A 19,590-nucleotide genomic window follows, 5' to 3' on the forward strand; every position below is an offset into this window, starting at 1 on the left:
GAGGCTAAACATACCAGAAGAAACTCTGCAGAAGCCAAGGAGATGGTGCCTCTCAAAAAGGCAAGATGCTGCAACTCTGCTGATTATCATACTTCACTGGTACAAAGAAAGGGCCCTCAATGCCCCTTGAATTTTTGGCTCAAAGAGTAGACACTGCTCCTTCCTATGCCACAGCTCCCATTTTGCTGCATCGCTTTGTGCCATCTTTGCCATTTCATTACTGCGGGCTTGGTAGCATATGGAATATAAAAAAATCTTACACCAAAACAAATTTATTTCCCTAAGTTCAAGTGCAAAACACATGGATGGGCCCTCATGATAGAAAGGGTAAGAAATGAACAGTGTTCAGTGCCTGGGTGTGTCAGAGATTTACATGACAGATATATATATATATATATATGTGCTGTTGTTTTTTTTTTCTTCTGAAACTGAAATTCAAGATTCAGTTTCAGCCCTCTAGATTCAAGATATGGTAAAATATTACCAAGAAACTATTTAAGAATACTTTTGCTTTAGAGAATATTTTGTCCTAAGGTATGCTACTGAAATTACAGATGATTATTTCCCAAGGCAAAATTCCATTACAAAATCTTGAGAAATCCCTTCAAAAATACAAACAAAAGACATACACATTAAGCAACAGGTATTTTTATATTAGCAGCTGTACACGAAACCAAGAAAGATTTTTATCTCTACCTTTATGCCTGCTGAACTGTTGTTACGCAGGTTACCAGTTATTTACTTTCTGCAGTTTCTCAGATTCAGCCTAGACGTAGCCCACTGCCTTTTCCAACAGCAGATGATGGCATTTGATAGGCATCTGGTGTCCCAAGACTACCTGTGCTGTGGAACATGGCTGTTTGCTGAAGTGCACGTCACTCAAAAGTTGTATTTGTGTTCCAAGCTCTACTATTCTCACCAGCCTTTGTAAGATTTAAGCTTGTTTCAACCCCCAGAGTCTCAGGGCACTTGGTTTCAGAGACACTCCTCACCTCTCGCTCTGTGCGTCAGTGCTGGATGAACCGAGAGCTCCCTGACACTGGCAAACAAATTCAGCCCTGGAGATACAGGGAAGGAACACACCTCAATTTTCTGAAAGGTAGATACACAGGACTGGTCAGTCCACTAATTATAGCCTTAAAGGCAGGGTGAATTCAGAGAACTCCTATCCACTTGAACACTGGGTAGTCCAATGTGTTAACACGGACTTGGAGAGCTCGAACTTCTCACCAGAACGGGACAATTTCAGGCCCCTTGATAAGGCCTCCAAACCACAAACAAAGGGAGGCTGCCCTCAAGAATATTCCCGATGAGCTTGAGAAAGAAAATCCTGGTTTACTCAGCACAGTTAGTGAAGCATCAAATTGCCTTCTAAAGCAGAGACTTTGCTCTCTTTACACAAAGCAAATTTGGAACGATTTCAAGCATTGTGTGCAGCGGCCAATGTTGGAGGAATGAAAGTCCACCTACACCATTACATTGTTGCAGGAGCCATAATATTCTGCGAGAGATTATTAGCAGAATTAAAACTGACTTTGCTTTCGCCATTGATGATAATGTGACTTGAAAAATTCCTCCTACGTTAGTTAAAGTGGTCAAAAAAAGCTGAGACACTGAGCAAATCGACCAAACTGCTACCATTCAGATTATTTTCTCCCTCTTAAATTTCACAGTTTTTCCAAGGGAAAACAAAACAAAACAAAACAAAAAGATGACAATGGATTCCTTGGAGTCAGGCTTGGGTCCTGGAAGAATTTTGTCTTAGCAGAAAACTTTCACCTCCTGGCAATTAACTCAATACTGCCTTCACTGCACAGAGGCATCCATATGTTTCTGGCTGCAATTCCAACCACCTTGGAAACAGCAAAAGGTAGTTTTATCTTTTAGATTAATTTTGGCAAGTATGGAAAATTTGTCAGAGGAAATAACCCCAGATAAGTTACAACAGAAAAGACATGGCTTAAAGTCAAAGAATTAACAAAAGCAGATTTACAATGAAGATTCTTGATTTTAAAAGGGCAGACAGACTACAAATAATATCCTCCTTGACAAAGGATCTCAAAGGAGTGTATTTCCAAACCCCAGCTCTGAAGCAGGGAAGCCAACCCTCCCTCTGTACCTCTGCTGTGAACAGGACATTGACTCCTTGGCCAGACAATTCAACCCCCCCCCCCAGGTTAGGCTGATGTTCTGCTCATCCCCCCCAAAGGGCTGCACATTTCTCCCTCCCTGTAATTTGAGGGCAGGCTCTCCTTCTGCAGATATTCTGAAGATGGGAATGGAAAAAAAAAATCCAGGAATTTACTCCAGTTGGAAACAAAAAGCTGTTATCTCAAGCAAAAGGAAAATTTGTAGGGAAGGACTCCAGAGGTAAGGAGATGAGTAACTCCCCTAGAGGAATGCTTGAACAAACATACCCTTCCCCCAAGAAGCGACGGAGAAGTGCTGATCTGATGCATGAGTTAGAAGTTAATCAGGGCGGAGATACAAAAAAAAAAGGAATTGTCATAAAGTGAAATGGAACTGGACTCTTAAAAGGATATCAGGAACAGACGCACAGATAATATGATAAGATAAGCAGGGTTAAAAAACAGCAAGGATACTGTAGAGAGGAAAGCTTATTCACATGTGACTCCTGAAAATAAATATTTTATTTTAGGTTTCCATATATAAGGTGGAAAAAGGAACAGGAACAAAGACAGGATAGCTTGCAGGAATGAGTGTATAAGGCAGGAAGTCACAAATTCAGGAAGATGAGTGCTGTCTGAGGCCAGACAGAGAGAATTATCCCAGAATTAAGAGTGGCTTAAAAAAACAAAAAAAAAAAGGCATTCCTGCTGCAAAGATTTCTAACATTATCAAGTGCAAAATGGCAGCATAGGTTTAGAAAATATCTGATAATTTATTTTTAAGGGAGAAGTAAATAGGGCACCTACAAGCCTTGTAGCTGAGCCATTTCTCATCAAATTCTTGAGCTCAAAGCTTGCAGGGAAAAAACAGGGAAAGAGAGAGGGTTAAATGCAACCTACTTTCCTACTGTTAATTGCGCTTGATGGAAACACACCAGGTATGGTTATCTTGACTATCGTAAAAGCTCATTTAGGAGGACACAAATTATTGAACTAGATAAGCTGAAATGTGCCCAGATCAATTAATTAACAAAAACCACAACTGGGTAAAGAGATACCAGGTTGGAAATAAATGAGTAAGAGTTTTTCAAGGATCAGACTTGTGACCGATCTTGTTTAATATCTGTATCAGTGGCCTTGACATGGGAAGTCAGACCATAATTCTTTCAACAACCTTAATTATTAAGAGGCACTGTCACATACATTGGAAAAGTGATACAAACAACCTTGGAGATGAAAACCAGCAAAGAAAGTGAGATTCAGCAAAGTACAAGGTGCTGGTGATGATCACAACCAAACCAAACATCAGTGTGCCAGCTACGAAAAAATGTGAGCGCAATCCAAAGATGGATCAGATTAATATTTCTGTAGGGGCAAGAATAAATTAATGACACCAGGGAAATAGTTATCCAGCATGTTGTGAAGAATCCTGGTCACACACATCCAAAATATGAAAACTATCAATAGTTCAGCTAGTAGGAGAAACTTTTGCACATCTCTCCTAGAAATATTGTTTAAAATATCTTCAAGATACTCCTGTAAAAATAGTTTGTTTCCTCCAAAGGAAACCTGGACCAATGGCCAGATCCTTGGAAGTTTTTATGCTCTTAATTGATTGAATGACATCTATCCCATGAGAATTACAGAAACTTCATATCGAAATCTTTCCAAGTTTTGTCAAAGATTTTACACCATAACTTGATTTGTTGGAATTTCAAACAATAACAAGACGGAGGCCAACACACAGTTTTGCACAAAGAAAAGAAACCATAACAAAATTTTTGCAAAGCCCCAAACAGGCCACATGATTCTCTCCTACACCCATACCTATAAAAACAGCAAAGAAATACTAACCGTGCATTTCCTGTGTTAAGTATCATTAAAAAAGGAAATTTAAGTGGAAAGCAGTTAACTGTAAACTCTATCTAGAAAAGAGCACTACCTTTAACAGCAGAAAACAACTGCTGATCACCAGAACTGACAGCTTAACAAAATCAAATCAAAAATCCCTCTCAGCAACTCCTGCAAAATGATACCTCCTCAGTTCCTCCTATGGATTCCACTTTAGGGGAATTTCTTTTTCCAGGGTTAAAGTGCTGTAGTCAACTACTTAGCTTTCTTTAAAGATTTTTGCTGATATCAACAAACGTTTAATTAATTAGACACACTTGTCAAGACTAGGTCAACAAGAAGTTTCTCCCTCTTTTTCAGCATGTAGTGCTGCTATTAATAAGAACAGCACCAAGCTACACCTTGCTCTAACAAGCAAACAGCAATATGGCTCACCAAATCAGAACCATCATTAGGTACAAGTTATTAATTACATTACAGCAGCATGCAGAAACTAATTATGGGGCTGAGTTAGACACTATGAAGAGATACAAGAGAAAGCTTGTCTTTACCACACAACCGAACAGCAGACCCACAAACCAGCCCCAAACAAACTGGGATGTCTTCCCAAGGCAGCCTAGCACTGCAGACACCAGCAGAACTGGGAGGTGTGTGGCTCTGTCCAGGAAATACTGTGGGTAGGCTACTTAGATCAAGAATAATCAATAAGGTGTATTAATTGCCATTCCTAATTTCACCTCCACTACAGCTCTGCAGTGTAACAACACCAAGAAGCAATCTTTCCAGCAAGCTTATTTAATTGTTTATTTAATATATTTAGTTTATTATATTGCTTATTTAATATACTTAGCTTATTTAATATATTTAGCCCTTTTTCAGGAACGGAGGATTTAGCGGAGAATTCTAGTAGCAAACTTGAACACAATTCCGAAGTGCAGGGACTTGCAAATCTGAGACCATTTTCAAGAGGAGTTGTTTTGGGGTCATCAGAAATAGAAAACTGGATTTTCTTTTTAGATTTTTTTTTTCCTGCATCAGTGACAGTAGGTCCAGTAAGAAGTGCTAAACGTTCACAGACTTGGACAAGACCATTCTGAGAGAATATGCAAACCCACTGCAATTCACTGTTGTTTACACTCACACCACTTTACCTCTCTGCCTGTAAGGATGTGCCTTGCCAGCTTTACTTTTGCAAAATTCCCCTTTCCAATCGTTTTGAGGAGTCTGTAATTTCCAATGTGCGGCTGCTCATCGGCGCAGGAAGCTATAGAATTCCTGCAACGAGCTCCGGACCGCCCAGTTCGAGAGGAAACTTCCTGCCGTCCATCTCCGTGGGACGTGTGCTGCAATACAAACATACACAGATAAGGCTGAGAAATAAAGAAAAAGACATCAATAATGAGCAGCATACAACATGCAAATAGATTAACTACTCATTTGAAAAACCCTTCAAAGGATCCAGCTCAAACTTCAGCTTCTCACTGAACTTTGCTGTAAGGTGGACAGGGAGGCTCTCACTTCTTAACACTATTTATTCCACAACCTGGGAAAGAGCAAGTGCAATTTTGGCTGAGCTGCAGGAACAGGGAAGCATTTTTAGCATACACGGAGTGCAGAATCAGAGTCAGGGAACACCGAGGTGTTTGATGTTATCTCCTGTTTGAGTTACCTTGCCCAACTAGAGCAGGAAAGCTTTGTGCAAGGAGACACGAACAAAGCTTTGCCACAAGCAGACAGTAGAAGGTTCATCCTTACTGGACACTTTAGTACTGCTGATAAAATAAAATTCCTCTCTGAGAGGTGTTTTTTCTCTCTTCTGCTGGGATTCTCTTTCCTACAAAACTTAATGACTGAAAATACTCAAGACAGCCTGAGAACAAGGGGAGAAATCTCACCCAGTCTAAAGGAACCTCGGATATTAACAGGCTGAGCATCAGATAGGGAGACCTGAGACGCTGCCTGGAAACTGTTAAGTTCCTTCCTCTTAGCTTCTCTGAACAGCTATTAATTGTAAAAAGATTGGGTAGATATCCATAATATTCTTTATTTATTCATCAGATCACATGGCTGGGGTAACAGCAAAGTCCCTTTTCCTTGCCTGGGTGGAAGCCTGTTTCTGAAAGAGCAGGTGCCCCTCGTGTCCCTCAGCTCTCAGCTCGTGCTTGAGGTCTCCGCACCACATTCACTAATTAAAGCACTACTCAGAAATGCTCAGTAGCCTGCAAATGTGGAGCAAGTGTTCGCTACACAGAGATGACATGCTAAATTTACTGCCATCCCAGAATTCCCGCATCGTGCTGCCTGCCTGAAGACACCCAGAGGAGGTTCAGGACAAAAAGCAGAAGATATTGCTGTTTAATTCTTCCCTCTTGAAATGTTAAGTTTTCCAGCTCTCTCTGCTCGTTCTTTTCGTTGATTATACAGTTCTCTGAAGCAACAGCATTCATCAAGAAGTTAAAGCATTAGCCTCAGTTAAACCTTTGCTACAACCCAAATGCCAAAGCAGCCCTACTTTCTGTCTGAACTCTACCCAAGAACACAGCTCAGTTTAGAAGACAAAACTTCAAGGTTCCTTCAAAATAGTCCTAAGTATTTAGAGGGCTAGTTAAGTGCTATTTGTTTCAGTGCCTCAGTATCAAATACCCCCTTATTTAGAAAAACATCATTATTAGGTATCTGTTACATCAATATGCAACAAGAATACCAATCAATGTGCCCAGTGACCTATTTAATTGCAATATATTATAGGTGGCTTCAACTTTTCTGTAAAGCATCACCTTTAGAGAAGAGGGTCTTTAACCACATAACCCAGGGTGAGATTATATTGAGCTTGTATTGGCGATATCTGTCTTGTTATCCACTGGCAGAACCAAGTATGTTTTGTTCCACATCTATTCTACTATGGGAATTCAAGACAAAATAGAGCAGATACATTAGCCTACAAGACAAGAATGTTCAATAACAGCATTTAGAGGTGATTTCTCCTCGAGTTGTCTAAGCATGCTGTCCTGTTTCTTAAACAAACCCTACATTTCCTATATGACTACGTACACTTTCTGCATTGTACCGTAGCCTTTCCTGGTATTTCCCCAACACTGCAATAGCTCTCTCCCTTTCCATGAGGCCTGTATCATACTCAGCAGCACAATGTTACCTCCATGTGTCCCGCACTCCCTTCTGTTCTTTCTAATGCTTCCCGTGGTGCTTATTTCAGCCCCAAAGGGCCCCATCCAGGTACCTATCCTTCTAACTCCTTTTTGTGCCAGTTGCAACTCTCCTACTCCTGCTCTTGCTGAAACCCAACAGCCAGAACCATGGCACACAGCAGCACCCAGTCTGACAAATCACTGCAGCAAAGGGATGACAGATCAGAACTGAAGAGCCAACAACCATGGTACAGACACAAGTGAAAAAAATACACGCTTGCATGACACTTGGCAAGTTCACAATATTTAATAACCTGATGTAACCTTGTGACCACACACTCTGGCATCTTAAGTTCCTTGGTTTGTTAATTTGAGTGCAACAGCTGTGATCAAATTATTTTTAAAAAGACATTCATTTCATTTAAGAAATACTACGGATAGGAAGGCTACGGCAACTCCTGGAAAATTGTTTCAATAGTTACTATTAAAAAACAGAACAAAAACTGTGGTGCGTATAATGTTTTAGTATCAATCTGGCTTTAGCTTGTCTTTATGGCCTCATTATTACATTGTTACCAGATTTCTACTTCCAATATAGCACTTAATTACTCTGGTCACAAGACCCCTTCACTTTAATAAGATATATATATATATATATATGCATATATATATATACACACTGAACTCCCTAAACAGACTGCTGTAAGAATAATTAATGACTAGGAAACACTTCTTGTATTTTTTTTTTTTTTTTTTTTTTTTAAGTACCATCTCCAATTTTTCCAACATCTTTCTGTAGGTTTTGTGCCAGAACTTGGACAAGCCATGCCGACAGCAGTCGCAAGAGGATTAAGCACAGATTACATCTTCTGTTCAATGCTCTGCTGAAGGGCATCTGTATCTGATCACCTCAAACTAACCCCGACTCTTAAAAAGAGTTATTGCTTCCCAGTCCCTCAGCACAATTTTCATACATGTGAGAAACCAGGAATGCTGGTACATTGGGCTGTAGTGAAATACAGAGCTTCCTGACACACAGAGCTGATGATGTGCTCCTGTGATCTGCCATGCTGCCCTATTTAATATTCTAGCAATCTCTATCCTAGTTTTTCGAGCAGCAGTACACAATTCTTCCAAACCACTGATAAAAGGCACAGAAACAAAAAGCGCATCCATAACAAGATCCAGGAGAAATGCAAGCGCTTGATAACAGTTCCTTGGTTTCAACACTATCTCGAGACCCACGACAACTGGGTAAGCGCCTACCAAGCGAGCATTCTCAAGGAGAGGATCGACAAGACCAACTGCCCAGCCGAAGGCACTACTGAAGCCAGTGAAATCCTGTACCAACAACGTCACTGTTCTGCATGCCATTAATGCCAGGCTGGCGCTAGTCGCTCAGGCCATCCTCTTCATCCCTACATGCAGTGGCAAATCAGTGCCAACCCTCTGTGCTTCCCCAAACTGAGACTTCTACCAAACCTTGCGACAGGCAACGCAGACAACTCCTCTGCCAGTTCCTTTGGTACCTTCAAGCGTCACATTATTCAGACCAGCTAGAAAAAAAAGCAGCAACTGCTGATGCTAGATGTGAACGTCTTCTTCCATTGCTACCCCCAGCAATCATGTCGTGTGATGCCCTGTACAGCAGAACTGCTCAGGTTAGAGCCCTTCCACACCTGGGCACGCAGTACAGGCACACACACTTTAGCAAGAGCAAGCCTACCTCCATGCAGGGCTTACTACTTCCTAGCTTAAGCTCCCCAGCACATGGACTCAACGAGAAGGCAGCTTTTAAACCACACAGAAACCAGAAAACATTATCTGCTGCCTTGTGCTTGAACTAACAACCGTCAGACCTGAGCTACCTCGTGGTGCAGTTCAGACATGGGCAGTGGGTACGACGTATTCCCAACCAAGGAATCTGTGCAGAGACTATTCAGACCTGATCTTATTCATGTTCTACCCTGCATAAACAATACACGTGGTAAAAGACATCCCAGAATGACAGAATTTTCCTACATTAACATATTCCCATACTAACATACTCTGCTGTATGTAGCAAAACACGCCAATTAACACATCTTGGGAGCTTCACTGTCCTCTGTAGAGGAATGAATTCTTGTGTCCTATCATTTTCTTCATGCTTTCTAGCTTTGCACTTAAAGGGAAGAATTAACAGCTGTGAGCTTATTTGGACTAGTGTTGATAAATTTAACACAATCTCCTTGTATGGAGGTTTGCATTTCCATCCCAACTCTGATTATTTCTTTTCAAGAATATGACCTTTTTCAGCTGTGTTTCTTGAATATCAAGCTGTGTGTTCCTAAGCAGTTCAGTTCTCTCCAACTGACTTGCTCATAGCTGCGTTCAGCTCTGTAGAAATCTGTCCATTTACAGGAATTTCTAATTTGGACTTTTATTTCACTTCACATTAAGTAAATCCATCAGCAAGTCCTTCCTCTGTCAAATACGGAATCATTACGTTGAACAGCAAACTTCCTAAAAACTGCAGAAAACAACCTCCAAGTTTCAACATGGACTTTTATTTATTTTTAACTTATGAAAATGAAGGAAGAAGAGGCCTTGGTAGCATACGGTACTAAAAGGCATAAACTCAAAACCCAGCAAAAAGTGCTGCTCCCACCCAAATCATTTTTGAGAAGCCACGGCAGGTAGATGGGAAGAAAACTTAAATGGTGTAGGCAAAAAGTACAAATATAGATGGTCCAGGAAACGTTCAAGTCAGGCACTGGCTTGCACAGCATTTGGCTGTACTTGGCTACTTCCCAGGGTAGCTTCCTCAGCAGCTACTTTGAGGCAGCAAAACTGCCACCACAGATTAACAGTTCCTACCTCGCCCTAAAGAAATAGCAATAGCATCCCCTGCCCTCTTCATCAAGATGTGGGCCATTTGTCTTTCCCTAAGCAGACCCTCAGCGCTGCAGATTTTGCCTCCCTCAACCCACCAACGCCTAGATTCTGCTCAGCCTCGTACTTTTTAACCTGGTCCACATTTGTAGGGCTAAAGCCTTCAACGAGAAAGGGGTTTTACTTTAAAAGCCTAATATTTGAAACAAGCTTTTTTTTTTTTTTTTTAAATACATTTCTATACTTTGTGGTAGATGAGCAGCATCTCTTTGGATGCGCATTCATTGTAAGCATAACACTTGTGACACCATGCCTGGGGGATTCCCAAAATACCTCTCTTCACGCAATAGTCAATGCAGGGGAGACTGCTATGCTGCAGATGGGAACTGAAGCAAGGAGACTGTGTACATTGTATGGCCCTGGGCTAGCCAGTGTCTCTCTTTTTTCTTTTCTTTATTAAGAAAAGTCTTCTGAATTCCATTCACAGCAAGACAGCATGTTCTTCAGCATCCTGGTATGCATCAAGTTCAATTTTAAAATCTTTTAAAGACTTCAAAGACTTTTTTTTTTTGCACATAGTAGGAGGGAGGGTCCTCTAAAAAATAACTAAAAACTTCAAGCCAATGACATAACCTCTCCCAGAAACACGCGTTCTTCCCCAGCCCCCCCACCCCAACCCCACCCTGGTATTACTCAACCCCGAAGGACTCGGAAATGAAGTAAAACATCTCCGCTCGTGAGAGACCTTGCTGCGAGGGAGGGGCTGAGCCCAAGACCAACTATATTTGGAACACAACACAAAACCCACCTTGTCGCAAAAGCCTTCCCCCAATGATGAGCCGACATCCTTTCATAGCCAGATAATGATTAGCATGAAGAGAAAGAAAAAGAAAAGAAAAGAAAGTAAAAAGCAAATGAGGTATGAAGGTGCTGGTAACCGAGATCTCTTTGGCAGGTGTTAGCTTTATCCAGTAACTGCATGTTTAGAGGTTTCTGAACATCCAGAGCGTTAGAAACACAGGACAGGGGATGACTAGTGTCAAAGTTCTTCTAATATTTAAGGTGGTGCCAACAGCTGAGAAAACACCTGGAAGAGACCCTCTGATATCCATGTGAAGAGCTGAAAAACATTAAGAAATTAGAATGGCCGAGACATGCAGAAATCCGTGTTTATTGATAGTAAATAGGAAGCGTTCTTTCTAAACCAGGGAAGACAAGCAGCATCAATATTTTTAAAGCAGTACACAATGGTGAAAATTACCTTCTGATCAACCCATTGAACTATGAAAAATTAATCTTACAAAAATCTGTAGGAACATTCATTACCTTAGCTGTTATCACACTTGTATGAAATGCTATGAAATTATATCACAGAATTTCCTGGAGAGCTGTCAGACTAGCAAGAACCATGACAGTCTCATCAGATTGAGCATTTTTACTTACATTAAGAAAAAAAAATATTTTTAAAGCCTGTCCCTTACAGTGTGAATAATCTAAACACTCCAGGACATGGTGAACATTTGAAACACTGAGAAAATCTCTTCATTACCTGAACCTGGGCACAACATATAAATACATGGGAATTTCTCACCCCCCACACCTTTCATAGCACTCATTTATAGAACAACAAATCAGGACATAAATCACAGGTTTTTAAAACACCAATATATTTTAAATTAAATATTTGAAGACTAATTTCACTGCAGCCCATCCTAATAATGGACAGTATTTTACTTTGCATTTATCACTAAAATATTTAATAACACACAGACTGCTGAGTACTACTCAGTGTAAGAGAAAAGAGGTTAGCCCTAAAAATATTCACAGAGGGAGTGTCTTATTGTGCAGATATAGCCATGAAAAAGCACAGTAAGGCATCCTGCAACTGCTTACGAAGGAATTCTACTGGAAAGTCAAAACAAAGACTTGAATTTCTAGTAACCACCGAGAGGGTTCACAGCAGACGTTTTGCCACAATTGTCTAAATACAAATCACTGCTCAGGGAATCCTTAAATCGTGATTTATTTTAAATTATTATAAAAGATAGGAAATACAGGAAAATAATGTAGTAGAAAGATAGCAGGTAAGGATATTTTGTGCTTATCCTGGTTTTTACTTCCCTCCTGCCATAGCCCAGAGCATGAGGCAGGACACCAGGGGAGGTGGATTTTGTCTGCTTATGTTTGTGTAACCAATTCTTTGGTTCCAGCACATATCATTAAAAGACAGCTTTCAAACTGGCTGGCTACATAATCAATCTTAAGGAGGCACAGTCATGGCTTCCATCTCATGAAATTTTAAATGCTGTCTTACAAAGGAAAATACTACCCGAGGTGGCACTCCAGTTACCAGTCCACAAAGGCAGATTTATTCACTGAAGTGATAACCATTACGGTTGCCGGGATCAAGTGGAACAATTGAGAGGGTCAGAACTCAGCAAGAGAGATAAACAGACCTTCTGTGAATGCATTAGAGCTGGTAAAGGGGAGAAAACGCTAATTTGGATGCTTCCATTGTCAGAAGGGGAAGGATTCACTGCCCAGTTCTCAGCCCGTTGTACTCGTTTATTTAACTGGTATGACACTTCATGAAAACGAGCGGCCGCTTTAATTGGGTCATATTTGTCAAACAAGCAGCTTAAAGGGAGAACCTGGAGAGTAAATACCATCTTTAGCACACACAGACCATACCTCTTGGCACACATGCCCAATACCCTGTGTGGGGGAAGGGGGAAAGAAAGAGGGAAAAAAAGAGAAATGTGTCAGGACCAGGCAGCTACAAACCCAGCCGAGCACAGCAACCCACCTCCCTGCACGGGGCAGCCTGATGGAGGCTGCCAGCAGGGACTGCTGCTTTAGAAAGGGAATGCCACGAACAAGAGGCTCACTTGTATGATCCCAAAACCTGCGTGAAGAGCGGAGACAGAGCTGACCCTACAGATCAGGCAGGGACAGGGCTGGTGGAAAAGGCAAGACGCTCCCGTCGCAGATGCGGAGTCCTTTGCAGCTCTCCCTGCCACACGCTGCGTTGATGCATTCGATATTGTTGGGTTCATACTCTATGCAGCGTATGAAAGAGGGAATTTGCAATTCTGTGATTAGTGCTGAACCACACAACAGTGAAGAAATCCTGCTTATACAGTCAAAAAGATAAGGCTGGGGCTGGTTTGAAAAGCTTTCTAAAAGCTCTTTTGTTGCTTCACATTATCAAGATCTGACATTTACCATATCTTTCAAGCCAAAGTTTCTTTACTGCTGATTAAAACGGATATTTATTGACATCAGCCGGGGGAATAATAGCTGAAGAGCCAACCATACTCTATCCTTCATCAACAATACTGCCAACTAAGTTGTTTCCAGAATCATCATTGTCAGTAATTACATGCTAAACAAAAAAAAAAACCTCACGGTTGGTTTTCAAAGACCACATTGAGCTCGCAGATAGAAAACTTTGTTTAGGCTTTATCCCTGCAGGAACAAATTTTATTTGAAAGTTAATTTTTGTTTATATGTATACACACACACACAGAGCTCAACAAGCTGCTGCTGTACGGGCCAAGAACTTACATACCTAAGGGTTGAATCTGGGAGGCTCACTGCAGAGTTATCACAGGTCTACCTTTTATCAGCAGTAGGCACCTACTTGCCATGCCCACTCTGCATATTTTTAGGGGCAGGTGATCTCCGCATTAAGGGGAGACGACCTGGACAGGCCACAAGCCAAAAAAAAAAAAAAAAAAAAAGGTGACCTCCGTTTTTGATCTGGCTGACATATCCACAAGGCAGCATTACTTGACTGAGAAGAGGAAGTTGCAGACACATGCTACTTCTGTATCAGATGAAATGGAGATCTAGAAAGACAAATGCCTCTGCTCTTAAAATTCCTTAGGCTGAAGTCACCTGAGATGTGCAGTTAATGGGAGCTGCCTGCTTACATCAACAGGAGCATTTCTCAGCTAGAATTAAAACAGAGAATTGGGCAGGTGAGGATATTAAATGATTTGGTAAGAAAGCCTAGAAAGAAGTCTACCAAGTTTAGTGTACTGAAAACCATATTTCCTCTTTTTTATTTTCATTCAGTAATTTCTGTAGTTGTGTTCTGTTGTGCAGACCGCTTCTAAGGTCACCGTGTGAGTCACATTTGATAAAACACAGGAACACAAAGTCTGAGCTCCTTCTGGGGTAAGGTTCCATAGCTTAGTTTTCTTAGCTACTGAAATAACATTTAAAAAAAAAAAAAAAAAAAAATAGTTCCCAGAAAGGCAATTTGAGAAAGGCGCACCACTCAGTCAACTCTTTTTAAAACCCCTACTTTAAGTTATCTTAGCCTTTAGGTGCTGTACTATGACTGGCTTAAAGCAAACAAAACCCAAGTAAGTGTTTCCAGCCTTTCCCACCTGAACCGGTAAATCCCATCTTCTCCTTTGTGTCAGCATTTGCAGCCACACAGAATGGGGATAAAACCACTTTTTTTTTGGAGGATTAGTTTTAGGCAGATCACGGAGCTGACCAGACCTGTTGTACAGCTACATGATAATTACTGCCAACACAAACCACAGGTGGGAAGAGGCAGCCAAGGCTGATTCCTGCAGCAGCCTTACCCTGGTCAAGCTGACAGTGAAACTGAATGATTAAACGATAGAGCACAGATTGTTTAGCAGAGCTGAAGAACAAACCATCCCCCTTCAAGACGTGAAAATGCTAGCAGTCAGTGAAGTGCAGTATCACACCACCTGATCAGGTATTTTTTTGAGTACAACCACTGCAGCACTGAGCCTATCAGGTATCGCAGGCACTAAGAAAGCCACCAAAACCATTTCCTGCTCTCTGAAAACAATAAAAATAAAATATAAATAATAAAAATAGGGAAAAAATGCATCCCAGATTAACTAGGAATAAAATATGTTTTAGGAATTATTTTGCCACCTTCACTTAATCTAATTCAAAACAGAACTTTTATAACTGGTGAAAAATAAGAGACAAGGTAGCTGGCTCTGTAGAAGAAAGTCTACCACAACTCTTGGCCACAGGAACACTTCCTCAACCCCCTTACAAAAAAAAAAAATCACTTACGGAAGAAAACATTCTGATTACAGATCTATTTGTAACAGGAGAAGTCTGATAAATAATATATAGAATAATGCAAGCTTGTGTACTCTTTGCAAATGCTCTAATGCATTTCATATCTAATTGGTAATAAATCAGGAGGTAATGCTAACCTTCGCAGTATCTTAAAAGTAAATTTTTGAATCTAATCTTTACTATTTTTTTAAATAAAAAAATAAATGAGATACTTTCAGTGCACAGAATCCTTTTGTGTAGGCTTGTACAAGCACAGTTGCCATCACACTGGCATTCTTCAATAGCAAATTTTTCACATTAGGCACAGTCATGGAGATAAGAGCGTATTTCAGTCTTGCTTTTACTCAAATTACTTACATTTTCAATTCAGATTGGTCTAGAACTAATATTCAAAGCAGTTACCTTTTCCCCCCAGAAAAACAGCTGTGCAATGAACACAAATTAAAATTAAACTCTTTAGCCTACATTTTTTCTTTTTTTATTTCATGCTGTTAAAAAATAAAAAACAAACCAACCTCCATACCACTTCTCTTTCCTTCCTTCTACCTACAGTTCTCTATCGCCTTGCCACTCCTGGATTTTTTCTTTAATGAATATTTGTCCTACAGTCCAAAACCTCGCTCCTTCTGCTCCTATTTCTTTGTCACTGGTTGTCCTCCATCCTGCTGTGTGTGTTCCTCCATGCCTCCTATTATCTTTTGTTCTCCACCATCTATCTTCATTTCCATTGTGTTTCCACACTCCTTCCTCTTCCATCCATCTCCTCTTTTCCTCATCACTAGTGAAACAGGTTTACTCACTCTTCTGTCACCTAAAGGTCCTTCTTCTGTATCTACCTTCACTCCTGGTTTTGGACAAAGGAGGTCTCCGCTGCTTCTGTTGCTTCTCCTACAGGCCTGATGTCACTCTGCAGATGACAGAGAAGATCTGACCCTCTCCTTCGTGTCTGTCCCCTAAGCAGCCACTGCTGTAAGCGACAACACCAGCGAGGAGTTGTTCCACCTTTGTGGTGAGGAGCCAGCTCGTTTGCAGGCAAACAGCCAGCTTCCAACTGTCCAAGTGTGAAGTTCCGATGATCACAGATCATCTGGGATGCCTTTCCTCTCAAAACCAGGTGACTCGTAGCCAAATTCTTTAATCTCAAAGGCACTAATGGCTTGATAGCTGCTAGTGGCTTTGGGGAAAAGTCACTGTGACAGTATTTCCACTTCAGCAGCGTATGCATGAAGCGTCTCGATAAGAAGTGGCATACACTGCTTTAAAAGAAAAAAAAAATAAATAAAAGTACTGACAATTAGACCATGACTACTTCACAGGAACTGCCAACTGCTGAACGTGGTTAAGTGCAAGCATAGGCAACGATAATTTATGTTCACCATCATTCTGGAGGCTAACTTCATTTTCAGAACTGCAAGTATAGGCATGGATAAACTATGATCAGTACACTTGAATCAGATTCAACACCAGCCAAGGCTTCGTCAGCAGCTGTAACCTTCCCAACAGCGAGAAGGCGTTCAGGGGCTCCCTGACCACAGCCCAAAGGCTGGCTGAATGCTTTGGCACTTCTTAAGCCTCTTCCCACCTGAGCTTCAAAGAGCCCTAGGAGCATTAACCAACTTCTCAAGTGAGAGAATATCAAGGGCTCAATTTACCTGCCAAAAGAGCACATCAAGCTTTGGGGTGGAAGAACAATTACTGGAAGCATCAAGAGTGTTACATTTTGTATTTAAAAAGAAAAAACAGACCCGGGGTAATTTTGTATCCATTTCCAGCTGTAGCAGCAATTCAGGCAGACTAAAGGTGGATTTCAATGTAAACAAGGCAGGGCAGGATACATTTTGGTGAATTTGTCAAAACATGTGAGCCTGATGGTCAAAACATGAGAGCCTGCTTTCTGAGGGATACAGCACTGTACCGTGGCATCGATTCAACAGATCTGGCAATTACTCAGATTAATCACTCTCTGTCAATACCAATACCTACAGGTATTCCTGTGGCCACCAGCCCAAATTACTGCAGTTGAAAGATACGCCTTAATCAAAACCTGAGGCTATCCATCTGCAAGCAAGAAAATCCCTGCATGTTAAATTATGGAGATTACCAAAGAGGAGTGCTAGACCAATATTCTGAAGTGCGAACAAGGTGCCTTAAGTGGAGGATATGTAAAACCTAACTTCAAGTGGGAGAACACACAGCTCGTGAGCCGCGTATTTCCTCAAGCACATGCTAAGCCTTCCTACCACCGCGTTACCTGTAGTGGAGTCAGAGTTAACTGCACTGGAGAACCCGATCTGAACAGTTTTAAAAGTGATTTACTGGGTGACCTCCATGCATTTACGTGGAGCCTGAAAACCTCAGCCAGGCTTGCTTCTAGACTAAAATAATTATCTGAATAAACTCTGTAAAGTATTTTCTGAAGTATGCTGCATCACCTCTCCCCATGGCATAGGAAGAGCCACATAGTACTTTAATTATTTTCTTCCACAAGGCAGGAAGCTCATTGAGATTTTACAACCAAATATGCTTAGCTGGCTTTTTGTTCAATGCAGCCCTTAGCCTGCAGGTTGAATCTAGTGCTAAAACAAATAAAGATCACAGAAGTTAGAGGTGCCTATTATGTCAATAAAATCCAAATCCCTCGTAATGCAGTAATTGTTCCATGCAGCATGTTTTCCAACGCTTTGTCTGGTCTTGTTTTAAACAATGGGGCTACCATCACTTTCCTTGGACTATTTATGGTCTGAGCAACCCAACAGTTTTTTCTGATCTCTAACCAACGTTCACACTTTTAATGTCAGACAAAAACATACCCGAGACCTCACAAAAATCCCCCCCCCCCAGTCCAGTTAAGCATCAGACTTGTTAAAAAAAAAAAAAAAAAAACCATCAGACAGCCTTTGTAGAAAGCTAAACACCAAGTTCACCCATCGAGTCATTTTTGACCACGGGGACTGACACCTCCCTTCTGCATAGGCAATTACATCTTCCCCCAGCAATAAAAGGATAAATGGTTGGATGGGATGTGCTGGATCGAGGGAGTTTCAGCACAGGAGCCACAACACGGCTCTGTGTGCAGAAAGGGAGGCTCCCACCGAGCCTCATTTTTGGCTGGCTGCTCATGCGGTACAACTATCCCCCCCACCTCCCTTTTTAGCATGCGACCTGTGCGATCGCTAATACAGCCTTATAGCCTGGTAAACAAACGCTGATTCCTACACCTTATCTTTGTCTAGAAAAAATGAATTAAAAAAAAAAAAAAGGGGGGGTGGGATGCTTAATGAGGGAGCCGATTTCGTTAGAAGGCACCTTCTAACGCCAGCCGGGCAGGTGACGAGGCGTCATCCCCGCACAGAGCCCTGCAGGCGAGGCTCCCTCTGAGGGTCCCCCAGCCCCATGGGGCTGCCCCCTGCTCCCCCATTTTCCCCCCCTGTGAAGCGGGGCCGGCCGGGGGGGCTCCCCGGGCACTCACGTTCTCGGTGTCGCGCTCGTTCACCGTGGGCAGCGGGGTGCGAGTGGACATTTTCCTGGGCTCGGGCGGCAGCGCTGCCGGGGCCGCACACACGCACTGGGGCCGGGCCGGGCTTCTCCTTCTCCTCCTTCTTCTTCTCCTTCTGGGAGCCGGGGGTCGCGGGCAGCCAGCATGAAGCCCCGGGGGGCGGCGTGGCGGCGGCCGAGCTAGATCCCCCCCGGGATCCCCTCCTCCGCCGGCCCCGGGCTCATCCGACGGCCGGGCCGGGCTCCGCGGGGCTCAGCGGCGGCGCCTCATGGGGCCGGCACCGGCAGAACGAGGCGAGGCGGCGGCTCTCGGGGGGCTCCCGAGCAAGCCGGGGGGCTCCCCTTCTCCTTCTCCTCCTCCTCCTCCTCCGTCCCGTCCCCCCCGCGGCCCCTCTTCACCGCTCGGCCGCCGCTCGCATGCCGGCCCAGCCCGATAGCCCCCGAGAAGGCCGGCGCCCCGCGGCAGGGCGGTGGGCGCCCTCCTGCCTCCCTCCCTCCCCGCCCGCCTCTGCCTGCCTGCTCCCCGCCGAGCCAAGATGGCCGCCCGGCTTCCTCCGCGCCGAGCCCAGCTCCGACATGAACCGGAAGGGCCCGCCCCGAGCCCGGCCGCCACGGGGAGGCCGGCGCCGGCGGCGTGTTGCTAAGGGCGGCGGGGCGGAGCGGGGGCCATGGCGGCCCCGGCTCTGCCACACCTCAAGGCGGCGGGGAGCGGGGCGGTGCTGCTGTGAGGGGACGGGGGCTGCCCCTCCCCGGGCAGCCGGCGCCATCCCGGCCCGGCCCCTTGGGGTGTGTGTGTGGGGGGAGCGCCGAGGGGAGACCTCGTAAATGTGTAAAAACACCTGAGGGGGGTGTTAAAAGGATGGGGTCTGCCTCGCTGCGGTTGGGTCCAGGCATAGGAGAGGCAGCGGGAACAAGCAGGATGTCCTGGCTCAGTATCACAGAATCACAGAATCATCTAGGTTGGAGGAGACCTCCAAGATCACCCAGTCCAACCTCTGACCTAACGCTAACCAGTC

The 19,590-nt window shown here is 43.1% G+C and overlaps 1 protein-coding gene across 12 annotated transcripts in view; it reads right to left on the reverse strand.

Moving 5' to 3' along the window:
- The window catches only part of MARK3 (microtubule affinity regulating kinase 3), a 63,453-nt gene extending 44,419 nt beyond the window's left edge, over positions 1-19,034 (reverse strand). For 4 of the 12 annotated variants that reach the window (XM_032187613.1, XM_032187614.1, XM_032187607.1 and 1 more), the window contains exons 1-3: positions 18,549-19,033; positions 10,806-10,844; positions 5,132-5,323 (exon numbers count right to left, since the gene is read on the reverse strand). In XM_032187613.1, the coding sequence (XP_032043504.1) occupies positions 5,132-5,323; positions 10,806-10,844; positions 18,549-18,599 (282 nt within the window). In that variant the 5' untranslated portion in view covers positions 18,600-19,033. Of the gene's footprint in view, positions 1-5,131; positions 5,324-10,805; positions 10,845-18,548 lie in introns of all 12 variants that reach the window. The other 8 variants (XM_032187616.1, XM_032187617.1, XM_032187615.1 and 5 more) reach the window with 4 other exon arrangements.
- Positions 19,035-19,590: the final 556 nt, after the last annotated feature.

This window comes from Aythya fuligula, chromosome 5 (assembly GCF_009819795.1).
Source record: "Aythya fuligula isolate bAytFul2 chromosome 5, bAytFul2.pri, whole genome shotgun sequence".
Taxonomy (NCBI): domain Eukaryota; kingdom Metazoa; phylum Chordata; class Aves; order Anseriformes; family Anatidae; genus Aythya; species Aythya fuligula.